Raw genomic sequence first — 26,082 nt, 5'->3', positions numbered from 1 at the left:
TTTTTTTCTTAAGTTCAGTCTTAAGAAGAAAAAAGAGAAGAAGTCATATTCTCCAAAAAGGTTCTAAGTATTTTCTCAACTTTTTTCTTAAGTTTCTTCTTAAGAAAAAACTTAGAATAAATGGTATTCTTGAAATAAAAGTTCTCAAATTTGTTCTTGACTTTTTTCTTAGCTTTAAGACAACCTTGACCTGTCTTAAAATTTCTTCTGTGAAAAGGTAAAACTCTAATATCACCTTTTTCAACACATTTTAGACAAGTTTAGACTAGTAGGTCATAGTTTGAGGATATACTTTGTAATTAATTACACAAAGAGCCTGTTAACTGTTTAGCATGTTAGTTAGCATGGTAGTTAATTATTATTAATTTCCCCCAATAGTATTTTTTTTGCACATTAATCTCATCCACCATAACCTCAAGCTCCTGCATCTCTTTTTCTCCATGTTTAGTGAGTGACTAACGGTTAAGACACAAACTACCTATAAATGTTGTTTGTTGGCGCGTGCAATGCAATGATATATTTTAAGAAGTTCTTAAGTAGGAAAAATAAGAAATTTGTAAGAAATGACAGTTCTTAAGACGGTTCTTAAGAAAATATTGAGGAATTGCACTTAAGAACTTTCTTATGAACTTCTTAATTTTAGATCTTAAGACATTTCTTAAGATTGTTCTTATGAACATATTGGTGAATCCGGTCCCAGAACTGCTGATGTTTTAAATTGAACCTAAACCGCAGTTTCATCTGCAAAGAGCATTCAAGTGACCACTGAATGTGTTTAATTATTTGTGCTGTCCGACTGAAAACATCTAAAATGTTCTGGTTCCGTGAAAGTGTTCTCTATTAATCCTCATTGATTTAGATTAGATTACTGTAATGTGTTCTCCATTGTTCTTGTAGTTTGTCGTGCTGGTCTGCCCCCTCTTTTTCTCTTCTGTGCATGTTTGCAGGCCAGAGCTTCAGGATCTGCATGCTGACCTGCAGTCCCCCCTCTGCTGTCTACATCTGTTTATGTAGCGGTCTCTGTAGTCCACAAACTAACCATGTGTCAGTAATATGTACATAAAACTCTTAGTTCTCCTGCTCACGGATAATTAGTACTAATATATCTTGTCTTTTGTACCTTTGTTAGTGTGTCTGTGTCTCTCCTCTCTCTGTTCTTTATTCTCTCCCTCTGATCTCCCTTTTCCTGCTCTGCCCGTCCGGTCTTCATCAAGACGGTCTTATGATCCAGGTCCTGCTTTCCTTGCTGCTGTTTACTTAAGATTTTTCTCCCACTAGGGAATTTTTACCTGCCATTGTTTATGTAATAATTGCTCTGGGCTGATGTTTTGGGTTTCTGGAAAGAGACGGCTTGTATTGTAATAGACACTACATAAATAACATTGAATTGAATTGAACTGAAGTGAATTGATGGCTGTGAATCATCTCTGCTCCTCAGGAGGAAGATGATCTGGTCTGAAATCAGCTTTTTCTCTAAATGGTGGAGCGACATTGACGAGCAGAAGAGAGCAATGGTCAAACGGTAAATTTCATCAGCTTCTACTCATCATCACTTTGTAGAAATAAGAGTTTTCCACGACTTTGCTGGGTGTTGTAAATAAAATAATCAACTTTATTCACCAGGTTTGTGTGAACAAACAAGGAATTTGATTCAGCAGACTTTGTCTCTATATTATATAATTATATATAATTAAATATATAGTCATTGTCTCAATAAAAAATAAAATAAAGATAAATAAATAAAATACAATAAAAAGCCACAGCAATCAAAAATATGTACACTATATACAAGACGGAACCAATATCCCATAAATTAAGATATAGCATAAATATCCAGCACCCTGTGACTATTGAAAGTTGAGGAGAGTGACAGTCCGAGGTATGAAGCTGTCTCTGTGACGAGTGGTTTTGGCCCCTACCAGGATGTGAGGAGTCTGCAGAGATATTCCTTGCCCGTTTCCTCACCCTGAATCGATAGAGGTCCCGGGTGGTGGAAAGGTCAGGTCGGCCCCAATTAATTTCTCTGCAGAGCTTACTGTGCGTTGCAGCCTGTACCTGTCCTGTGTGGTGGCCAATCCAAATGAGACAGTGATGGAAGAGCACAGGACAGACTGTATGGTGGTAGAGTAGAAGGTGATCAGCAGCTCCTGGCGCGGGTTAAACCTCCTGAGCTATTTCAGGAAGTACAACCTCTGCTGCGCTCTCTTCCAGACAGCATCTGTTTGGGAGGTCCACTTCTGATCCCAGAAACTTGAAAATGTCCACAGTAGACATGGTGTTGTTGAGGATGGTGAGAAGAGGGCGTGGCGGGGGTTCCCTCCTAAAGTCCACTGTCATCTTCAGTCTCCACAGTTCCAGATAGTTCCGACTGCAACATTGGACCATCTGGTCCACTACCTGTTTGTATGCTCATCCCCATCCTAGATCACTCCAGTCACCGTGATGCAGGGGTCGGCAACCTGTGGCTCTAGAGCATCCGGCTCTTTAGCGCCGCCCTAGTGGCTCGTGGAGCTTTTTCAAAAATGTTTGACCTTTTTTTTCCTTCTTTTTTTGTACTTCAACAATCTCAACATTTTTTTTCTCCTTTTTTCTTCCTTTTTCCTTTCCTTTTCAATCTTGACATTTCAACTTTTTTCTCGACATTTCGACTTTTTTCTCAAAATTTTTGCCTTTTTTTCGACATTTCGACTTTTCTCGACATTGACTTTTTTCTCAAAATTTTTACTTTTTTCTACATTGAATAATGAAAAAGAAATCTCACCCCAGTTATAACTAATATAGAAACATGCAGCATGTGTTGTCTTCATTCTAAGGCTTATACAAGACTTTTCATTTTTTGCGGTTCCAGACATATTTGTTTTTTGTGTTTTTGGTCCAATATGACTCTTTCAACATTTTGGGTTGCCAACCCCTGCCCGTGATGTCATCTGCATACTTTAGGAGTTTTGCACAAGGGAGAGTGAAAGACTAATGGAGTGCATCTGTGCGTTTGAATCTGCTACGTCATGCTAGCATGTAGGAAGCTGACATTTGCATCAATCAGGAGTTAAACTCAAATGTATGTTTCAGTTTTACCATATGCAAAATCTAAGCAAATACAAGGATGACACCTTTTATTGATCCCTGGAGGAGGTTACAGCACAGAGAGGAAATACAAATGAGTCTTAAGTTTGTGTTCCAGCTGCTCTCCTGAATTTTTGTGAAGTTTGTTTGCTGCTGTCTAATTTTTTGTGTTTTCCATTTCCTGTGTGACTGTTATTGGTCAGCTTGGTGGAGGCGGGACAGCTGGAGCTGGTGACAGGTGGCTGGGTGATGGCAGACGAAGCCAACTCTCACTACTATGCTCTGTTGGATCAGCTGATGGAGGGCCACCAGTGGCTGCAGACTCACCTGGGTGCTCACCTGTCCTCCTCTTCAGTCATACAGTCCGTCTCAACGGCGGCGGCTCTAATGGTGAAACCTTGTCTGCAGGTGTGAAACCGAGCAGCGGATGGGCTGTCGATCCGTTTGGCCACTCCCCCTCCATGACCTACCTGCTGAAGGGGGCGGGGCTTAGCAACATAGTCATCCAGAGGGTTCACTACACTGTCAAGAAACACTTCGCCCAGCAGAGGACGCTTGAGTTTCTATGGCGACAGACCTGGGGTGAGGATACGGCCAAGGCTCAAACATCACTTCTCCTTTTTAGATTTATAAACAACTGATAAAATCACAGGAAAAGAAAAAAACACTTACATTTGGTTACGTTATGGAACATGAAAACTAAAATGAGAAACTAGTACTTTTGTCCTCTTCTACAGAAGCGAGTTCCCCGTCTTTTAACCTGATATCTTTTTTTTTTTGTACAAAACTTGGTTAAAATGCATTTGGTCATTTTGGGTCTCAGGAACAAACAATAACAACCTCATCTGAACAACAATGAATAATGTTTTACCATGCCATTATTTATTTAAAGTACCACCTTACTTCTTCATGGGATGAACGAGGATCAGGTTTCCGCTTACATCACTGCAACGATGACTGGCAAGAACCTTCAATACCTTCAATTAGGGGATGCTTAGCTGATTGGCCGGGACTTCTGGGTCCTGCCAGGGAACATAGTTGGTTGATTCATGTAGCAGCTTAGGTAACCAGTGGGTTTTCTGAGTGGTTTTTGGGGCTCTTTAATTGTGTATCAGCTATAAAATCCTTGTTCTTAGCTTCAATTTTTTTCCAAAAGTGCAAACCGTTGCAAAATTGTGCACATGTAAATTCCGTCTACACAAACATTTCGCCAGCAGCAGATTCGATTGTAAAGTTTTAAGAGTAAAAACCAGAGAAGTTCACACAAGTGCAGGATATTTTTTAAAACGACCTGCTGCTTTTTGATGCCACCCACTTCCTGTGTCTCAGACTCCTCCTCCCGCAGTGACATCACGTGTCACATGATGCCGTTCTACAGCTATGATGTGCCTCATACATGTGGTCCCAACCCGGCCGTCTGCTGTCAGTTCGACTTCCACCGCCTGTCTGGGGGGCGTGTCTTCTGTCCTTGGAAGATCTCTCCACAGCCAATCACAGAAGAGAATGTCAAGGAAAGGTGAGTAGGGGGTGGAGCCACAGAGAAGAAATCACACATAGCATCTTTTGGGACTGTTTTCATGCCACTGCAGGTTTATTCTTCTCTCTACTACTGTAATGCATTGTGGTCTATACAGGACTGTCTCAGAAAATTAGAATATTGTGATTTTCTGTAATGCAATTACAAAAACAAAAATGTCATACATTCTGGATTCATTACAAATCAACTGAAATATTGCAAGCCTTTTATTATTTTAATATTGCTGATCATGGCTTACAGCTTAAGAAAACTCAAATATCATATCTCAAAAAATTTGAATATTCTGGGAATCTTAATCTTAAACTGTAAGCTATAATCAGCAATATTAAAATAATAATTTCTGAGACACTCCTGTATATATGCTGGTGGTGACTCAGTAAAACTCACTTAGCACTTCAAATGTGAAATAGTTTAGTTTAGTTTATTTGCACATAAAAAAAATATACAACCGCCAAAAGTTCAGACGAACAGTATGTAGCAAAAAAAAAGGAAACAAAAAAAGAAATACAATGTAACAGAAACAAATGTGCAGGGGGAACCAAAAAAACCCATAAGGGCTTGTCGAGTGGTCCTCCTATAATGAAACAAACAATATCTACAGAGATATGTAAAACATAGGACAACTAAGGAGAAAAAGCTAAATTACTAGAAAAACAGGAATGTGATGAGGATGTGCAGAGAAGAACTGGAAATTAGTTGTTAAACTTTGCTAAGCTGGGTTAGCAAAAAAGTTGTGATTTGTTTTTTGAAATTATTTGTGCTCGAGCATTCTCTAATATTGAGTGGTAAGGTGTTCCAATAAAGAGAAACCTCTGAACCTAACTGAAAATTGGGAAATTTAATTGAAATAAAGAATGAAAACAGGTTGGAAGTAGCTTGTGAATGGATTGATAGACAAAAAGACAAATCTGAACAACATTTACAACCGAAATAGGGAGAATACTTAGGGATTGGAACAATGGGGTGGATAAGTCTATTGGAGAATGTAATCATTTTGATAAAACATTTTTGCAGGATTAAGATACAGTTGAGGTTGCTCATGAAGGTACTTGCCCAAATGACATTGCAATATGAAATATAAGGATAAATCATAGTATGATATACATTAATACAGATTTTTCTTGGTAATAGATGCCTTATACGTCTGATTACTCCAATATTTTTTGCAATCTTGTTCGAGATGAGTGCAATATGATTTTTCCAAGTGAGATTTTCGTCAATCATAACACCTAGAAATTTGGTTATCGTAATTCTTTCCAAAATGTTATTGGAAATATGAACATTTGAACAACACATGTATGAACTTTTCTTTATATTAAGTGATAATTTGTTGGCCTTGAACCAGGTGTCAACCTTGATCAATTCCATGTTCATTTCAGATATTAGTTTTAATATTAAATCACAGAGGCTGTGAAGTGGTGGGTCATTCATGTTATTGATCTGACTGTGGCCCCCTAGAGCACTGCTCCTGCTGGATCAGTACCGGCAGAAATCCCGTCTCTTCCGCTCTCCGGTTCTACTGGTTACCCTGGGTGATGACTTTCGTTACGTGGAGTCCAACGAGTGGGACGCTCAGTTCAACAACTACCAGAAGCTGTTCGACTACTTCGACCAGCACCCAGAGCTCCACATCAAGGTGAGTGCACGGGGCACCTGGGAAGGGGCGGGGCTTAAGGGTAGAGGCAGGAAACAGCAGCAAGGAAACTGGACTTTAAATCAGTTGAGTGCAGCAAACCCGCTGATTTGTACTAACTGACTACTCAAATATTCAAGATTATGACTTTTTTTTCTAAATTTCTTCCTATTGCTGGCAATTTTCTGTTACATTGATGTATATTTGATGTGTTTATGGTCTAAAAATAGTTTTTTGTGGTAAAATACTTGCTGGTGAAGGTCAGACATTCACCACCTGGACACCAGCATGACAAGTAATCATAATAAAAATAATACTTTTTTTTTATAAGGGCCCGAGCACTTACAGTTCGAAGGCCCTATTGTATCTGTAGGAAAGGAAAGGAGGGCCTTTTTTCCCTGGCGAAAAATGTGATATTTAATGGTTTGCATTAATGGGCGTGGCAAAATGGCTCAACAGCGCCCCCTAGAAAACTTTGTGCCTCAATCCCCACAATACGGTTTGATGTACATGCACAAAAATCCGTACACACCTGTATCATGTCGCAACTTAAAGAAAAGTCTCTTGGCGCCATGGCCGAAACCAAACAGGAAGTCGGCCATTTTGAATGAATCGTGTAATTTTGGCGCACTTTATGCTATTTCTTCGGCAGTTAATACGGCCCGAACCGTAACGTGCACCCAGGTGTGTTATACATCAAAATGTGGGTCTCGATCCTGCGACGACGCGCATTACCTTTCTCTTTCAAAAGCGTTACTGTGGCGACGCTAGACGCCCCCCCTTCATCTGATTGGTCCATATTTGATAGTTCCTACTTTCTGCCATAACTTTTGAATGGTTTGACATACAGAGTCGTGGGTGGTGTCATCGGACATGGTTTTGAGTCCTTGAACATAATTGGTGCAAATTAGCCCCTTTATCTGATTGGTCGATATCTGATAGTCCCTATTTTCTGCCATAACTTTTGAATGGTTTGACATAGAGAGTCGTGGGTGGTTTCATCCGCTAAATGTCCAGACCTGAAGAATCTACATGCAAGTCATACAAGCTTCCACTGCAGCCTGAACGTGCACAAGGGTGCGAGGGTCCGTTCATCACTGCTTGCAGCTTTAATTTGATTTATATTTGCCTTTCTAACGCTCAAGGACACCATACATAAGGTAGAGGCAAACAAAAAAAACAACAAACACCATAGAATAAACAAAACCATAAAAAACTATATATAAAAACAAGTTAGAATTATAATTAAATTAAAAGTGGATGTTTTGTTAGATCTTTGAGCAGCCATATCCCCTTTTTGTTAAACCTTGAAGAGCGTTTAAGTGCACTGTGGCATTTGCAGTACAGTTTTAATACTCTTCATCCTCTCTGGTTTTGTACAGGCCCGTTTTGGAACTTTAGCGGACTACTTTGCTGCTCTACATCGGCGGCTGAGCGCCACAGAGACATCGCTCCCAACAGTCCGTGGAGACTTCTTCACATACGCTGACCGAGACGATCATTACTGGAGCGGCTACTTCACATCACGGCCCTTCTACAAACGCCTGGACCGGACACTGGAGTCCACGCTCAGGTGAGATGCGTGGACACGTCCGCATCAGTGTTCGGTTCCTGCCAACGTTAAGGTCTCCTTTTTTCCTCTGCAGAGCTGCCGAGATCCTTTTCAGCCTAACGTTGGCTGAAATGCGACGTTTCTATGGTAACAATAAGCTGGCTCCAGAGTTTCCAGCACGTGAACATTTCCTGCGTCTGACAACGGGCAGGCGGAGCCTGGCGCTTTTCCAGCACCATGATGCCGTCACTGGCACCGCCCGGGATCCGGTGGTGATCGACTATGGCACCAGGTAGATACTCCCTGTTGGAAAATTTGTTTCTCCAAAATAGTTGTTCACTTTCAGTTGAAAGGTCAGAATACCTCATTAAACTTTTGTAAGGGCGTTAGCGTTATTCAGGTTTAATACGAAAACAGTAAAGATTCTGAGTAGGAATGGGCGATATTTTAGCGTTCACGATATACCGTCAAAAAAATTCCCCACGGTAAGAATTTGTCATCTCGCAGTAAAAAGGATAAATTCCCGTTGATGACGTTTTTGTGTAACAAACATGTCGGAAGGCGGATCTGAGAGCGAGGAGCTCGTTGTTAAACGAGGCTCCAGTTTCGTTATCTGGAACTGGTTTGGATTTAAAAAGAGACGAGGAGCAAACATCATCTATTATGTGCAGAGTCTGCAAAAACAGAAGGAAATGGTTGTTACATTTTGATATTAGAACGTTTGACTATTAGGAAAACAAATTGCAATAGTATCCAATTTGTGGCATGTTCCAACCACAGGAACATGCACATTTTGCACATTTGCACATTTTTTTATATTAGAAGAGGTCATCACTGATTGGATTTTATTTTCAGTGAACTTTTATTTATTTGTCCTGTTTCTTTATTTATCAGGTTGTAATTTTTTCTACTTTGTGATTTTATAAGCTAAGAAAACTTGTTTTGGGGGCTCCAAATACTGAATGTGGTGATAGATTTATAGTTAAAAAGGTGGGGTTGAATTGTTTTTGTTTTTTTAATCGTCATTTTTATCGTTATCGGGATAAATGCCAGAAATTATCGTGATACATTTTTTAGTCCATACCGCCCATCCCTAATTCTGAATCAGACATTTAATTAAGGTAAAAAATGATCAAAATATGTCCGTCTGGAGGGAAAAAGCTAGTTCAGAACATCCGCGAATGTGGAGTTCCTGAAACCAGAATCTGCTTTTAATGTTAACCTGTTCCAGGTTTCGCAGTTGACGCCCACACCTTAATGAGAAAAACTATGATACTATGATGGGCGAGAACAGATGAGTGAGAACATCAGTTATCCCAAATCATGGAAAGAGGAAGTTATCAGGATCGAATGATTTTTCTACACAGGAACAGGTTGACTTAGATAAACAGTATTTTTCCCCCTTAGGAAATCAAATCATATCTTAAGATGGCATGTTGTGTTAAATCAGGTCATATTTGTCTGATCTAAACATTTAATTAATGATCTGAAACATAACACTCTGGCAAGAAATCCAAAAGAAAGAAGAAAGTTGTAGGAGAGTAATTACTTTTTCACAGGACTGTGGATACTGAGAACTCCATGTTTATGTAGTACACAAAGTAAATGATTAAAACACACCTGATGAAGTAGATGAGTTAAAAGTTGAAACAGAAAACATGACCAATTAAATTTCTACATTTACTGTTAATGATCTAAAAGAAGTTTTGTTTCATATCTTTTTCTTTTATTTGTGTAGTTTCTTTAGCTTTAGTGTGCTCTTGTCTCATTTTTTTCCCTCCATGCTTTCTGTTGAAGGATGGCTTCGCTACGGCAACGGTGAAAGGTAACAGGTCTCGTTTAGTGTGAACAGTTGTCATTAGCCCTCCATCATAGCTGTTTAACCTTAGCGTCTAACCAACGTGCATCATCCCATCAGCTGGTGTGCTAGCGTGTTGTTAGCATGTTGTTAGTGTGTTTCTGCGTGTGTAGTCGTGAATCTCAAACTGATTCAGAGTGTCGTTTCCAACACTGACGGTCTGAATAAACCTGTGTATTGCAGGTTGTTTCACGCAATCCTGAACCTGCGCCAGGTGCTTCAAAGCTCCGCCCACTGGCTGCTCCTGATGGACAAGAGCCAGTACCACCACGACCAATCCAAGCCCTTCCTGCAAATGGTGACCTTTGACCTCATCCCCTCTTTTTATGTCAGTCAGGTTCAGGACTTGCACCTGTTCACCGGTTTAGTTGTCAAATCTCTAAAGTTAGAGCAAGATCCAGCCCTGGTCCCACCAGTCCCAGATGAAATAATTTCTCCATTCTGGGGCCGGATTCACCAATATATTCTTGAGAACGATCTTAAGAAATGTCTTAAGATCTAAAATTAAGAAGTTCATAAGAAAGTTCTTAAGTGCAATTCCTCAATATTTTCTTGAGAACTGTCATTTCTTACGAATTTCTTATTTTTCCTACTTAAGAACTTCTTAAAATATGGCTGTATCCGAAATGGCATACTAAGTACTACATGCTACATACTGCAAAGTATGTACTGTATACTGCATACTAAATGAAGGATTCAGTAGCCGCTCCAGCAGACCGTTCACACAGCAGTAGCAGCCAAGTATCCCAAAATGATATTATATTCTTATTCTTATTATTCTTATTCTTATTCTTATTATTATTATTATTATTATTATTATTATTATTATTAATAATAATAATTTCATTATATTCAGTGGATGCACCTGAAGCGAGACTTCACTACACCGATGCATCGCTAAATGTGTTGAAAAAGTTGATATTAGAGTCTTACCTTTTCACAGAAGAAATTTTAAGACAGGTCAAGATTGTCTTAAAGTTAAGAAAAAAGCAAAACAAATTTGAGAACTTTTATTTCAAGAATACCATTTATTCTTAAGTTTTTTCTTAAGAAGAAACTTAAGAAGAAAGTTGAGAAAATACTTAAGAACTTTTTTGGAGAATATGACTTCTTCTCTTTTTTCTTAAGACTGAACTTAAGTAAAAAATGACACTTAAGAAGATTTTTTTTCTTAAGAATGTTTTGTGAATCCGGCCCCTGGTTCTTCCATGTTCTCAATACAGAAGAGGCTGTTTAGGATTGTCCACATAATTAAAGAGGAGATTCTAACTTTTGCAGCTGGCTCTATAAACTGTTTTGTCATACTGCTGGACAGAATATCATACTGTGTTAATTTTCCAGGATGACGTGATCTCAGCGCAGGACGCGCTCCCTCAGAAGACGCCACTCATGCTCAGTGATGAGCCCAGGTAAAGGGGTGAGGCTTAACTGTAGGAAGTGGACCCTCAATGCTCTCTGGTACTGAATTTCTTTTAGCCAGATACCTGCGGATATGCACAAATACATCTCACCTGAGCTTAGAGTAATTATAGGTGTTGGCTTTTGTTTCAGGTTATTGATCCTCTTTAACCCAACAGAGCAGCTTCGTACCTCCGTCATCAGCATTGTTGTAGACTCTCCAGACGCTGGCGTTGCAAATGCAGAAACAGGTCAACCCGTGGCTGCTCAGATGTCTGCAGTGTGGCTGGAGCCCAGCAAAGCATCCACAGAGTCCTTCCAGGTGAGGAAGGAATCGGTGATTAGTTTATCAATTAGTTTAGTTTATTGTTTTGCACAGTTTTAAAAATATACAGGGAAATATCAAATATAAATACTATAGGTGCAGGAAGAGGCGAAAAACCCAACGGGCTTAATGAAGCCTCTACCAAAGTTATTAAAATTTCACGTGTTATAAAGAACACAAGATTAACATACAAAAACAAAAAGTATAACTACACAAAAGTGATGGCAAACTAATAATGCAATATATAAATAATAAATAATAAAGACAAAAAAATAAGTGTGTGTGAGTGTGGATGGGATATTGTTTTTACAACTTATATTACTTATATTGACTCCTGAGCAAATAAGACGGTACATGTCACTATGAGTGAAACACAAAAAAACAAACAAAAAGAACATGGATACATGTACAACATTACATTGGGAAAATAGTTACAAAACAGCAGTCAAGTGGTCCTTCAAACGTCTTTTGTAACATTTCAGAGAGGAAGAGTCTTTGCCAAGTGGGAAAAATAATTCCACAATTTAGTGCTCCTAAATCTCACCGAAAATTGAACTCTGCAAGTGAGAAATTTAGGAGGATGAAGATCTGAGGATTGTCCAGTTGAATAAGAATGAACCTGTGAATTTAATTTAAAGTAAAGCTTGAACTGTCCAGGAATATTGCCTTCACTTGAATTTAGCTTATAAATAAAAACCTATATCTGAAAAATATTGATATCATAAGAATCTGGAGTTTGTGAAATAAAGGAGTAGATGAAGCGTGTGACTCTGATCGAGTTGCTAATCCTAACAAAACGTTTATGTAGGACCAGAATTATGTGAAGAGTTGTAGAATTACTCATTCTCACCTACTCAGTTGTTTTTTCTCTTTAGCTCTCCTTCATCGCAGAACTTCCTCCTCTGTCACTTGTTGCTTATCATGTGACCAAAGTACCAGCTGGCTCCACGCCCCGGGCCCGCTATGTCGTCCACCGCCACAACGACCCACCAGCAGTCCGTTCTGAACACTTCCAGGTGTCCCCCCTCCAAGGATCTACAGCCAGCAGCCCACTATCTCTCAGCAACAAGCACCTTCAGATATGGAGCTCCCCAGAGACGGGCCTGCTACAGGTCAGACCTCACCCTCACACTTTTTACCTCAGGTCCTGCTCATTGTATTTTCACCTCCGTAATATCGCGAAGATCAGCAACATCCTCTCCTTTCTAGCCTTCTAGGCTAAATTACTGTAATGTGTTATTAGCAGGATGTCCAAGTAATTTGCTAAATAGGCTCCAGATAATCCAAAATGCAGCAGCACAAGTGCTGACAGAACTCAACACGAGAGACCACATCTCTCCAGTGTTAATCTCACTGCATTAGCTCCCCATAAGAATGAGAATTTAATTAAAAATTCTGTTTCTTGTGTATAAAGTTCTAAATGACCAAATTCCTCATTATCTACCTTGTAGTTGCTAAAAAATCTAAATGTCTAATGTCTAACAGATCTAACTATCATTACTTCACTTTCATTCTAATCAAATATGTGCATCAATCCTCATTACTGATTTCAACATTTGAAAAGAGTTTCAAGTTTCAAGTTTAGTTTGTTCATACATAGCCATTGAAATAAATGTATACAATTGAGACCAATCAGACATCTATAATGGTCCTTTGGCATGTATGAATGGGTCCCCCAAAGTAAGCTATTGAAAGCTTTTGAGAGGGGGCCCAAAGTTCATGAAGGAAAAATGAAATTTACAGTGCAATGTGGTACCTTTGGGAATATGAAAACAGTTACATTACAATACAGACAATCAAACATACAAATACATACAATCATTCATACAGTCATCCCAATATCTCCGTCATGTAGCAAGGGTATTTTATAAATAGGTAGACAGTAAATTTACTTTTAGATTTCTTTTAAAAGTGGAGAGAGAACACAGCGTCTTCAGATCGTCATCAAGTCTGTTCCAGATCTGAGGCCCTGCAGGCAACACTCATACCAGTGCAATGTAAACGCTGTTGTTTACCCGTTACGAGGTGTTTGTTCCTGGTTTGGTGTTGGTGCTGGGGGGGCAGATAGGGAGCAGGCCGATTAGTCTGGGGTTTAGACCATTTACAACCTCAAACATTATGCAAGCATTATGGAAGAGATTGAATTCAGTAAGGGCCAATCCCAATACACCCCCTACTTTCTACCACTAGCCCTCCCTCACTACCACGAGCCCTAAAAAAGAAGCCACAGATTTTAGGGCCTTTGAAATCTTCCCAGGGCCCAGTCCCAATACTCCCACTACCCCTACTTTTCAGCACCACCACTAAATTTAGCTGCTACGTCACTGCGTGGTTTATGTTCGGGTACGTAAGCGACTGCGTAGTTACGTTTGCACAAACGTCACACCATATCAGGAAGCCCAGAGCTAAAAGCTGTTTTAATTTCAGCTGTAGCGCTGTTAATATGACACTTTATTAAGTTTTAATATTTTTTCAGCCGTAAAAGTAACCGCTAAGATCCCCAACCTGGGCTCAGTTTATCCAAATAACGCCTGTTAAGAAATTTGATCTGATGTTTTCGGAGATGAGAAGAGCAGCCGGCTCGGAGCAGCAGCAGCCGGAGTACAGACGTGATCGCCAGGTCAACCTGCGCCGTCGTCCCGGGGAGAAACCTGCAGCTCTGTGGAGAATTACCACTGGCTGAAATAAATAATTTAGGAAGATAAATGTTGGTTTAATAGATGAAATCTAACAGTTGTAGCTACGCCTGTTAAGAAATTTGCTCCAAAAAATTTCGGCATGAGAACTGCCTGCCGGCTCGGGAGCTGATTTATGGTTCCGCGTTAAATCGACGCAGATCCTACGGCATAGGTTACGGCGTACGGCGCGCGTCGCCGCGTAACCTACGCCGTAGGCTCTGCGTTGGTGTAACACGGAACCATAAATCAGCCTTTATTCTGGCGAGATCTGAAAAGACTTCGCAACAACGGGCAAACGAGTGATTATTTACATTCACTGAGTGAATATTATGAAAGTAAAATATATATTTCTCACTAGAAATGTAATCAAAACGCATTTTTATGCAGAAACTAACTCAAAATATTGATTTTGTTCACTAAAAAATAAGAAATATCCGCCATGCTTTTTTTTTGATTCAGTCTGCAAATGATGACGTAAAGCATTCTGGGAAATTTTTCTAGCTCTCGGTCGGCGAGTCAGCATCTGAAATCCCTCGCTCTGAAGGGGCTAGATTGATGCCCCCTAACACTCATTTTCCCCACTACCTCTAGGTGAAAAGAGGAATTGGGACACCACTACCCTCACGGGAACGCGCAAAATTTAGGGGTAGGGATGAAAAGTAGGGGTCTTAGAGCCAGAGTTGGACTATATTTCACTCAGAACTGTGATTGCACAACACACAACACACGGGCCCTTGATGAGCCGACCTGCAGCTTTTTTTTTCTATTTTCTTTTTTTTAGAAGCAGAATCCTGTATCCCATGAGGGAAGTTCTTTTGTCCATTACACGTGAAATTAATGTTACATTAAACCAAACAACTCAAAATTAGTTGGAAGCTTTGCATCATTTCATTCATGTAGAGTGGACTAGGTTTTTCTTTTGTTTTTTTTGTTATTCTTTTAGTTTTATTTGCCAGATTTATGCAAATAAATGAGCGATTTCGTCCAAATTCAACAGTGACATAAAATAAGCAGGAATTTGTTTTCAATAGACTGTTTTGTGAGGCCACGAATGAGGCCAAGTTGCAAAAGTAGATGTCTGTCAATCTGTTCAAATGCATCAGAATGCAAGAAATGGCATCTACTTCATTAAAAACCTTGTGGGGAACCCCCAGACTCCCTCACCCAGAGCCGGTGGTCTCTCAGGACACCACCTGTTAGGACTAACTAATTAATTGTGACTGTTATTTTTACAATGATATGATATGATGGTACCTATAGTACTATTTGGGAGTTATGGATGGGGTTTGGAGTGATTGAAAGAAGTTTAATTTGGGTAGAGATTGCACACACAAACATATTTAAAGATGATTTTGTTCAGGTCATTTCATAGTGAAAGCAGATGACTTCATGAAACACTTGTGGAAGATTCTGAGGAAAAAAATACAGAAAATAAATTCAAGCACTGACTTCTCACAACCCCATAAACGTATAAAAACTTGGATCCAATATGTTTTAGTCCAACATTTAATTAATTATTTAAAGTCTGCATCGAGAGCTGGCTGTTCTGAGCCAGTAGCTCCTATGATGTGGAAGGTGGAAGAAGGAAGAAGAAGGAAGCTGATTGATCACATAACACAAGCTAAAACTGTGAATGTTTTCTCTTTCCGACATGTAATTGCATTCTTTCATTTTGAAATGCAGAAGCTCCGCCTCCCGTCCGGTCTGGTCCGTCGAGTCCAAGTCCAGTTCCTTTGGTACGGAACCAGAACAGGATCAAATCGGGACAAGAGTGGAGCCTACCTGTTCCTGCCGGGGGAGGAGGGTGCTCAGGTGCGACCAGGACCTCCGACTGTTGGACCAGAACGGTCTCTCTTTGGCGTCTGACTCTTGTCTCTCCCTGCAGCTCTACTCATTTACCAAACCGCCCTTGATCCGGGTCACCAGGGGTCCCGTCTTCTCTGAAATCACTTCCTGTTTCCAGCATTTCACGCACACGGTCCGACTCTTCCACCTGAACGGTAACAAGTTCTGGTTACTTTTTCTGTAGTTTTATTAACATGTGGTTTAGATGCTAATTGATTAATCGATTTGACTGATTGATCAGCAGACATTCAAGACAAAAATCACTTGACTATTTTGACTTAAAGCTGGGCATACACTGTGTGATATTTTAAATGGTTTGATTCAGCCCCATCTCACACTGAACGACCCGATGCTCTGATTGACCCGTCTGCTCACACTATACGATCATAATCCTACCGTCGGACTTCTTTTACTGGAACTCGAAGCCGGTTTTGGGGCAGGGGTGGGCACAGCCCATCATTCTTAGACACAACAATGAACGCATACCGCAGTGTTCAGAACAGCAGACAGAGCACACACTGAAGACTGATTTATGGTTCCGCGTTACACCAACGCAGAGCTACGGCGTAGGGTACGCGGCAACGCGCACCGTACGCTGCGTTGGTGTAACGCGGAACCATAAATCAGCCTTTAGCAATTTGTGCCATTCTGTGTGGCGATAAATGAAAAAAGATTAGACAACGTTGTGATTGGACAAGGAATTGGCAGACGTGGGAAATGCGGTCCTTTTTTAAACTCTCGCTATTAAAACATGATTTGTAATGTGAATTTGCAACACTTTAAACTACAAATAATAGTTTTTGACGTGGCATCAGAGATTGCGCATGCTCTCTGTGAAAGGATGAGGCAAATCGGGTCGTAGCTGCTTCAACTGTGATTCCGTCACGAGGAGCGACCAGGATTTCAAACACGTTTGATTTTCTTGCGAGCACACGATTTGTGATCGGGAGCTCGTCGTGAGGTGTTACTCTCTCGTCGTGAGGTGTTACTCTCTCGTCGTGAGGTGTTACTCTCTCGTCGTGAGGCGTTACTCTCTCGTCGTGAGGTGTTAATCTCTCGTCGTGAGGTGTTAATCTCTCGTCGTGAGGTGTTACTCTCTCGTCGTGAGGTGTTACTCTCTCGTCGTGAGGTGTTACTCTCTCGTCGTGAGGTGTTACTCTCTCGTCGTGAGGTGTTACTCTCTCGTCGTGAGGTGTTACTCTCTCGTCGTGAGGTGTTACTCTCTCGTCGTGAGGTGTTAATCTCTCGTCGTGAGGTGTTAATCTCTCGTCGTGAGGTGTTAATCTCTCGTCGTGAGGTGTTACTCTCTCGTCGTGAGGTGTTAATCTCTCGTCGTGAGGTGTTAATCTCTCGTCGTGAGGTGTTACTCTCTCGTCGTGAGGTGTTAATCTCTCGTCGTGAGGTGTTACTCTCTCGTCGTGAGGTGTTACTCTCTCGTCGTGAGATGTTAATCTCTCGTCGTGAGGTGTTAATCTCTCGTCGTGAGGTGTTAATCTCTCGTCGTGAGGTGTTAATCTCTCGTCGTGAGGTGTTAATCTCTCGTCGTGAGGTGTTAATCTCTCGTCGTGAGGTGTTACTCTCTCGTCGTGAGGTGTTAATCTCTCGTCGTGAGGTGTTAATCTCTCGTCGTCAGGTGTTAATCTCTCGTCGTCAGGTGTTAATCTCTCGTCGTGAGGTGTTAATCTCTCGTCGTGAGGTGTTACTCTCTCGTCGTGAGGTGTTACTCTCTCGTCGTGAGGTGTTACTCTCTCGTCGTGAGGTGTTAATCTCTCGTCGTGAGGTGTTAATCTCTCGTCGTTACCCCACGTTTACTGCACGAGGCACGACCAACGATTGGGTTGAAATCCGGCCCGATCCAAAAAATTGTCGCACGACTGGAAAATCGGTTCAAAACGAGCCGATAATCGCACAGTGTATGCCCGGTTTAACTGTGAATATTTCTATTAATCTTGAGTAAATGTGCTTACACTTGATCCAACATTGTTTATTTTATTATTATTGCTTTGGTTTTCATTCTGACTTTGCTGTGTCCGACCCAGGACATGCTGGGAAATCCCTGGAGATCTCCAACATGGTGGACATCAGGTCAGAGTCCAACCGCGAGCTCGTCATGCGACTCGTCAGCGACGTTTCCAGCGGCAACCGTTTTTACACCGACCTCAATGGCTTCCAGGTTTTTACTTGCCAAACCATCCAATCAGAGGCCTCTGTGGCTGTGATGCCACATGCAGATACGGCTCACATTGACTGGTAATGGTTTTTGCAGATGCAGCAGCGCCGCACGCTGGATAAGCTCCCTCTGCAGGCCAACTTCTACCCCATGACCTCGTCAGCGTTCCTGCAGGACTCGCGCAGCCGCCTGACGCTGCTGTCCGCGCAGAGTCAAGCTGTGGCCTCGCTGCGACCAGGTCAGACCACTCATCTGCTGAAGGATCACCCCTGACATCCGCTGATATGGTGTCACAGGGTGTTAGTGACGCTTCCTCATTTTAGGTTACAATAGCTAACAGCAGAATCACCTAGTCCAGGGGTCGGCAACCCGCGGCTCTAGAGCTGCAAGCGGCTCTTTAGCGCCGCCCTAGTGGCTCCTGGAGCTTTTTCAAAAATGTTTGACCTTTTTTTCTTCTTTTTTTTCTTCCTTTTTCCTTTCTTTTTTAATCTCGACATTTCAACTTTTTTCTCAAAATTTTGACTTTTTCTCGAAATTTTCACTATTTCCTCGACATTTCAACTTTTTTCTCAACATTTCAACTTTTTTCCTGAAATTTTGACTTTTTTCTCGACATTTCGACTTTTTTCTCAACATTTCGACTTTTTTCTTGACATTTCGACTTTTTTCTCGAGATTGTACTTCAACATTAATCTCGACATTTCGACTTTTTTCTCAACATTTTGACTTTTTTCTCAACATTTCGACTTTTTTCTCGAAATTTTAACTATTTCCTCGACATTTCAACTTTTTTCTCGACATTTCGACTTTTTTCTCTAAATTTTGACTTTTCTCTCGACATTTCGACTTTTTTCTCTAAATTTTGACTTTTTTCTCGACATTTCGATTTTTTTCTCGACATTTCGACTTTTTTCTCTAAATTTTGACTTTTTTCTCGACATTTCGATTTTTTTCTCGACATTTAGACTTTTTTCTCAACATTTCAACTTTTTTCTCGACATTTCGCCTTTTGCCATTTGCCTTCATTCTAAGGCTTATACAAGACTTTTCATTTTTTGCGGCTCCAGACATATTTGTTTTTTGTGTTTTTGGTCCAATATGGCTCTTTCAACATTTTGGGTTGCCGACCCCTGGTCTAGTCCAACATTCCCAGTTAAAACAAGAAGAGGTGCCGAACCTCCAGGAGTATTTCTATGCCGCACAAATCAGACCTTTGATATATTGGTGAAACAATGAGTATTTTTCAAGATGGAAAAGTATAGAGGTAGAACAGGCGGGCGTTGAAGTACGAAACTTGATAGCATATAAAGGCCTATTGGGAAAAATAGGTAACCATTTGAATGTAATAACTAAAAATACAAATATGGAATATGAAATATGGAATACCGTCGTTGAAAGGTATAAACTGGAGAAAGAGATAAAGAAATTGAGTTGGTTCGCATTTGATGATAGGTTTATACCTGGAACAAATGATTAAGGGTTCAAACAATGGGCAAGAAGAGGGATCACAGCAATATGTACAATGGTTGAACGGGGTAAGCTGCAGAGTTTTGAGAAGTGGAAGGTTAGATTTGGACTAGACGAACATGAACAATATCGCTACCTGCAAATAAAGGATTATTATGAGAACGAGATAAAAACTGACACGGAAAGTGAGGTTGTTGAGGTATTTCAGAGAGCTTATGAAGGTAAAAAATGCAGAGTAATCTCAGTCCTTTATAAAAGTTTGATGTCATTCTTCTTCCTTTTTATATCAAAGAAAAATGGCAAAAGGAATTAAAAGAAGAAATAACAGAGGAAGAGTGGTTTAATATCTGTAAAACACAGTGCACGTCCACTAGCTCCAGGATCTGGTGAGAGTTCAACTGGAAGAATATGGTCAGATCTTTTATTACCCCAAAGATTAGGAAAGGGGTGGTGTCTCCTCAGCAGCCATGCTGGAGATCACGTGACCACATGGATGCTGACCATACACATATATTCTGGTCCTGTCAAAAGTTAAAAGGATACTGGGACAAAATATGGAGGGGTTTACAAAAGATAATAGGGTATGAGATACCAAAAACATGTAAGATACTTTACTTGGGGAACTTAACACAAGATACAATACAGAAAGAAGATGAGTACCTTGTCAGAGTATTGCTGTCAGCCAGTAAAAAACAATTACCAGAATGTGGTACAAAGTAGACCCTCCGACTGAGGAGCAGTGGATGTGACTGTGGAAGAGATTTTTTTAATGGAGAAAATTAGATATAAACTGAGACTACAAGAGACACAATATGAGGATAAATGTGAAAAATGGACTGATTACAGAAGACGAGAAGAGGACACCACCATTGTTACTGAACAACAAGGACATTGATATAAGGATGAGTGCTTTACTATACATGTCTAATTTACCCTGACACTGTAATTGTTGAAAGAAAATTTGAATAAAAAACAAGAAGAGGAAGCAGCCAAGTGAGCAGAAGATAAACTCACCTGTGTGGTCACTTACCTGTGTAGGTGAGCTGGAGGTGGTGCTGGACCGGCGGCTGCAGCAGGACGACAACCGCGGGCTGGGTCAGGGCGTCACCGACAACAAGCTGACGGCCAGCCTGTACCACCTGCTGCTGGAGGAGATCAGGGCCCAGGTGAGGGGGACGGAGCCAAGTAAGGGAGGGCTTGTGTCAGGGCTGGGGCTTTTATTTAGAGGCGGGGCCGTATAAGAGAGATTGGTTCAAATAAGGGTGAGGGCTTTGTGTGCGGCGGACCCCAAGTGAGGGGTGAAGACTTCAATAATTGATGGTACTTGCGTGGGCTTCAGGTGAGGAGGCCATTGTTAAGTGGGTGGGTTCCTGGTAGGGATGGGCGGTATGGACTAAAAAATGTATCACGATAATTTCTGGCATTTATCCTGATAACGATAAAAATGACGATAAAAAAAATACCAATTCAACTCCACCTTTTTAACTATAAATCTATCACCACATTCAGTCTTTGGAGCCAAATCACTGCTCTAAAAGATACTAAATACTACTAAACTACACCAATTCTTTCTTTCTTTCTTTCTTTCTTTCTTTCTTTCTTTCTTTCTTTCTTTCTTTCTTTCTTTCTTTCTTTCTTTCTTTCTTTCTTTCTTTCTTTCTTTCTTTCTTTCTTTCTTTCTTTCTTTCTTTCTTTCTTTCTTTCTTTCTTTCTTTCTTTCTTTCTTTCTTTCTTCCTTCCTTCCTTCCTTCCTTCCTTCCTTCCTTCCTTCCTTCCTTCCTTCCTTCCTTCCTTCCTTCCTTCCTTCCTTCCTTCCTTCCTTCCTTCCTTCCTTCCTTCCTTCCTTCCTTCCTTCCTTCCTTCCTTCCTTCCTTCCTTCCTTCCTTCCTTCCTTCCTTCCTTCCTTCCTTCCTTCCTTCCTTCCTTCCTTCCTTCTTTCATGCTGAACCGCAGAACCATAAATCAGCTTTACACAAAAACATTATCAACGGGAATTTATCGTTTTTACCGCGAGATGACAACTTCTTACTGTAGGGAAATTTTTTGACGGTATATCGTGAACGGTAAAATATCACCCAGGTGGGCTTCAGGTGAGGAGGCCATTGTTAAGTGGGTGGGTTCCTGGTAAAGGCTCAAATGCTGAGGGTGTGGCTCAGGTAAATGCGGCGGTTGTTCAGTGACACCTGTGTTAGGGATGGGGTTAGAAATAAGGAGCAGGATGTCAGGAGGGGTAGGAGTTGACTTACTGTGGATTCACACTGAAAGCGTCACAGGTGTCATAGGCGTCCGGCTATGAAAGCTCGCTACAAGAGGCGTCGGGAGCAGCGTGATGGTGCCACTTTACAGAGTGTCAATTTGAAGTTGAGAGAATCTCAACTTTATGTAATGAGCAGCGGCAACGCCGAGGCAGCGTCCAATCACAGACCAGGATTCCCGAAGCGAGAAGCCTCAATGCAGATTGTACTTTCATTCACATGCACACATGAGCAGAGCTGTGCACTAACAAACTTATTTTATCAGGAATTAATATATTTCATCCAGCAAACTGGCATTTTTGCTGATTTGACTGCCGTTTTTACCTGAACTGCTTATGCGAAACACGTAACTGGTGATTGAGGAGCTGGATGGTCCCAACGATTTTCCGTATTACATTCGGGGTCTAGACGTTATACCCATTCACAACGCCAGATATCTTTAAAGCAAATGCTGAACTTAACTCCCCAGGCCAAAGCGAACCCCTGTCACGAAGAAGAAAAATAAAAAATAGTATAAGAAAGAAAAGAGAAGAAAATAAGAGAAGAGATAACAGAAAGTGGAGAAACGTAGCGACAATCTGGAGAAAAGAGGGTGGAAGTTCGGCAGGTAAACCGGCAGCTGAGGAGAAGTTATGATGCAAACTTCAAGATAATGATTTCAATGAGGCAAAATAACATGCTTTTTCTCTCGAATATATTGTTATAATCATTTGTTTCAGATGTACTGAAATTATTTCCTGTATAAAAATTGAATTTGGTGTTCAAAAAGTCTTTCTTCAAACTTGAGTCTTGAAAAAGAGGGGGTCGTCTTATAATCGGGGTCTTCTTATATTCGGGACAATACGGTTATTTGCTACATCGATCCAACTTAAAATCATTAAAAACTGTGCTTATTAATCACAAAACACAGTTTAAACATTATTACCAAATCTGCTACTACCCAGTGTGTCAGTGTTCACCGCAGACAGACTGCAGTGTTTACAGGGACCAACGGCTCGCCGTTGGTTGATGTTGATCCGTGGACCAACCTTGTTAAGGAGAACATAAAACTCACTCTTGTCTAGACTTCTAGTCAAGACCGCCTAAACCGAGACCAAGACAAGACCAAAACTAGTTCAGCTCAAGACAGAGACCGAGACCAAAAGAAAACCTAGTTATTTTGTCGTCTTGCGTGATTGTAGAACATCAGCTCCATCCTGGTTCAGCTAGTTTCCATATGAGCTTGTATTCAACTGCAGCACAATAACATAGAGAAGTGGATGTCTTATGTGTGAACTCAATATAAATGTTTTCATCCATCAGCTGAGATCAGATATGTGTGGCGACTGCACTACCGCTATTTCTGCACTATGGGAGGATTGACTCCAGTGCTTTTAAGGATTGACACGACTGATAACTAGTCCCAAAGTATCTACCAGAATAACCAGCCTCCAACACCCCCCTCCACCTCACAAAAGTCTGATGAATAGTAAATGTTACTGATTTAAATTGTACTTAATTTCTAGATGAAACGTGAATTTTAAATATTAAAGATACAATTATCAACTTGAAATTACATTATTTACCATTATAGTAGCCAAATTACACTGAAGAAATGGTGATCACAAGATTCTGTCACCTTGGTGTGTGCAATGGCATCAATTATCAGTCCCAGACATGACGAGACCGAGACAAGACCAAGACCGTAGACTGTCAAGGCCGAGACAAGACCCAACACCACAAAAAAGTTATTTCCACGTAGACAAGACTCTTGTCTTTAATAACGCTGAAACTAAGCATCGTCAAAACGGAGCTCTGATATCTGACGATGAAACTCCCCGTGGAGTTGCCAGGTTCGCAGCAATTAGTCGACCCAGATGGACCGACGGGCCCTGCGCTTACTCAGCTAATGCTCTGCTGACATATAAAGAAGTGTGATCCATGGTGAAAGGGGAAACCCAAGATGTGCAGCTATATATAGCGATATATGTATATGGGTTTTTCACTTCAAAAAAGGTTTAAATGGATAAGAAAATACCATATTTATGACCTACTGTCCCACATATGGACTCACTTGAATTTTAGAAAAAATACTAGTTATTTGGGATTTTGTTGTTGTTTTAAGCATCAAAATGTCATGTGGTGCGACTGTCCGACCAGGACTCTTGTTTTGAAAACTTTGTTTGAAACCACTCTAAATGTATTTAAATCAATCTTCTGCCCTATCTGGCATGATTTCTGAAATGTCTTGTAGTGTGTAAGATTGCAACACATTTGTATTTATATTTCCATCATAATATACAAACAAAGTTTGACTGATGTCCATTTTATGAAATATCATGTGGTGCGACCATTAAAAAAACAACCATTTCTGTATAATACTGAAAACTTGTAAAAAAAAGATGTCAAGATGTTAGGGAAATTAATTTATTTTAATATGAATCATGGTTGCACCACATTACCTTTTTTAAGGCTAGTGCCAATTCATCTTGACAAAAAGACTCGATTTAAAATTTGTATATGAATTTGTGTACACATTCTTAATGTTTGAACTACTGCAATAGATATTCTTTTTTTTAAATTATTTTTAAATTGACCTGTTGAAAATCCTTATTCGTCATTGACCCATATACACTTTTTTTCCGGCAGCGTCCTGAGCGACCACAGGCCATTTTTGAGCTTGTTGTTGTGAATGCCCATTTAGTGTTCCAACTGCTTTTTTCATCTGCTCTTTTATCCTCATTGGTTCCTGACAGGAAGTGGGCGGAGCCTCAGTGGAACACCTGTCGCTGCTCGCCCACCTGTCTTCGCTCTCTCTCTCCCACCAACCCATCGTCATGGTTGCTGGAAGTGCCAGCCAGCTGCCTAACCTCCGGCCCTTCCTGCCGCTGAGCTCGTCACTGCCATGTGACATCCACCTGCTGAACCTGAGGACCCTGGAGGAGCCACAGGTGAGCTGCACCTGAACAGGCCTCCACATGCCTTTATAGGCCTAAATTCCAATTAAAAATATTTTTTTTATACCCGTAGGGAAATTAATTGTAACAAAAGTCATGATTTAGCTCTCTTAAAATAGTCATTGTAGAGGTTTTTTTTTTTTTTTTTAGATTATTTTATTTTCAGCATTTTTCAAGGTATATACATGAACACACAAACACAGAACTTCAAATCCCTCCCCAACCCCCCCCCCCCACCCCAAAAAAAAAGAGAGAGAGAAAACATAAATAACAAATAAATGAGGTTGAGAGGCAAGATAGACAACAGTAAACACTGACAGCAAAAAAAAGCTTATAAATCTACAACCCGTACATCATAGAGGCTGACAATGTGTCCATATATGCCAAATAGGGTTGCCACAGCTCTGTAAAAGTTTGATAGTTTCCTGAGTGTATACAGGACTGTCTCAGAAAATTAGAATATTGTGATAAAGTTCTTTATTTTCTGTAATGCAATTAAAAAAACAAAAATGTCATACATTCTGGATTCATTACAAATCAACTGAAATATTGCAAGCCTTTTATTATTTTAATATTGCTGATTATGGCTTACAGTTTAAGATTAAGATTCCCAGAATATTCTAATTTTTTGAGATAGGATATTTGAGTTTTATTAATCTGTAAACCATGATGAGCAATATTAAAATAATAAAAGGCTTGCAATATTTCAGTTGATTTGTAATGAATCCAGAATGTATGATATTTTTGTTTTTGTAATTGCATTACAGAAAATCACAATATTCTAATTTTCTGAGACAGTCCTGTATGTAACTTTTTTCAAGTGGAACACAGCTATTCATTTCTGAAACCATCTTCCTATAGAAAGATGGGAGTCAGACTTCCATGTGACGGTGATTCACTTCCTGGCAAAACACAAGGCCAGAGCGAGAAACTTCTTTTGAGGTTTTCTTAATGGAGCATCAATATTTGTAGTATCTCCTAATAAGCATGTTTGAGGATCTAATGGAAGACGCACTCCTAGAAGTTTTGTCATGATGTCAGAAAAATCATGGCAGAATGTGTTAAGTTTTGTGCAGAACCAAGTGCAGTGCAGGAATGAGATACTCTTCTATACCACATCTAAAACACAGGCTGGATATCTCAGGTTTATATTTATGCAATTTCAGTGGGGTAAGATAGGACTGATGGAGAAAGTTATCATAGGTCAGCCTGTATCTGGAGTTAATAGTGGCAGTTAGACTTTTTCGACACAATTCAGACCAGTGCTCTGTACCCATCGTCACACCCAAGTAGGGATGGGCGGTATGGACTAAAAAATGTATCACGATAATTTCTGGCATTTATCCCGATAACGATAAAAATGAC

General features: G+C 40.4%; 1 protein-coding gene across 3 annotated transcripts in view; it reads left to right on the top strand.

Moving 5' to 3' along the window:
* man2a1 (mannosidase, alpha, class 2A, member 1) overlaps positions 1 to 26,082 on the top strand; it is a 34,934-nt gene that overhangs the window by 4,984 nt on the left and 3,868 nt on the right. For all 3 annotated transcript variants that reach the window (XM_061734579.1, XM_061734578.1, XM_061734580.1), the window contains 17 exons: positions 1,439 to 1,522; positions 3,267 to 3,394; positions 3,472 to 3,645; positions 4,393 to 4,579; positions 6,059 to 6,236; positions 7,616 to 7,806; positions 7,880 to 8,077; positions 9,827 to 9,941; positions 10,985 to 11,052; positions 11,195 to 11,363; positions 12,242 to 12,478; positions 15,728 to 15,856; positions 15,930 to 16,044; positions 17,929 to 18,062; positions 18,156 to 18,297; positions 20,565 to 20,692; positions 24,517 to 24,711. In XM_061734579.1, coding sequence (XP_061590563.1) covers positions 1,439 to 1,522; positions 3,267 to 3,394; positions 3,472 to 3,645; positions 4,393 to 4,579; positions 6,059 to 6,236; positions 7,616 to 7,806; positions 7,880 to 8,077; positions 9,827 to 9,941; positions 10,985 to 11,052; positions 11,195 to 11,363; positions 12,242 to 12,478; positions 15,728 to 15,856; positions 15,930 to 16,044; positions 17,929 to 18,062; positions 18,156 to 18,297; positions 20,565 to 20,692; positions 24,517 to 24,711 — 2,572 coding nt within the window. The remainder of the gene's footprint in view (positions 1 to 1,438; positions 1,523 to 3,266; positions 3,395 to 3,471; positions 3,646 to 4,392; positions 4,580 to 6,058; positions 6,237 to 7,615; positions 7,807 to 7,879; positions 8,078 to 9,826; positions 9,942 to 10,984; positions 11,053 to 11,194; positions 11,364 to 12,241; positions 12,479 to 15,727; positions 15,857 to 15,929; positions 16,045 to 17,928; positions 18,063 to 18,155; positions 18,298 to 20,564; positions 20,693 to 24,516; positions 24,712 to 26,082) is intronic.

This window comes from Cololabis saira, chromosome 11 (assembly GCF_033807715.1).
Source record: "Cololabis saira isolate AMF1-May2022 chromosome 11, fColSai1.1, whole genome shotgun sequence".
Classification (NCBI taxonomy): domain Eukaryota; kingdom Metazoa; phylum Chordata; class Actinopteri; order Beloniformes; family Belonidae; genus Cololabis; species Cololabis saira.
The sequence above is the reverse complement of the archived record's forward strand: the minus strand, read 5'-3'. Positions and strand labels throughout refer to the sequence as shown.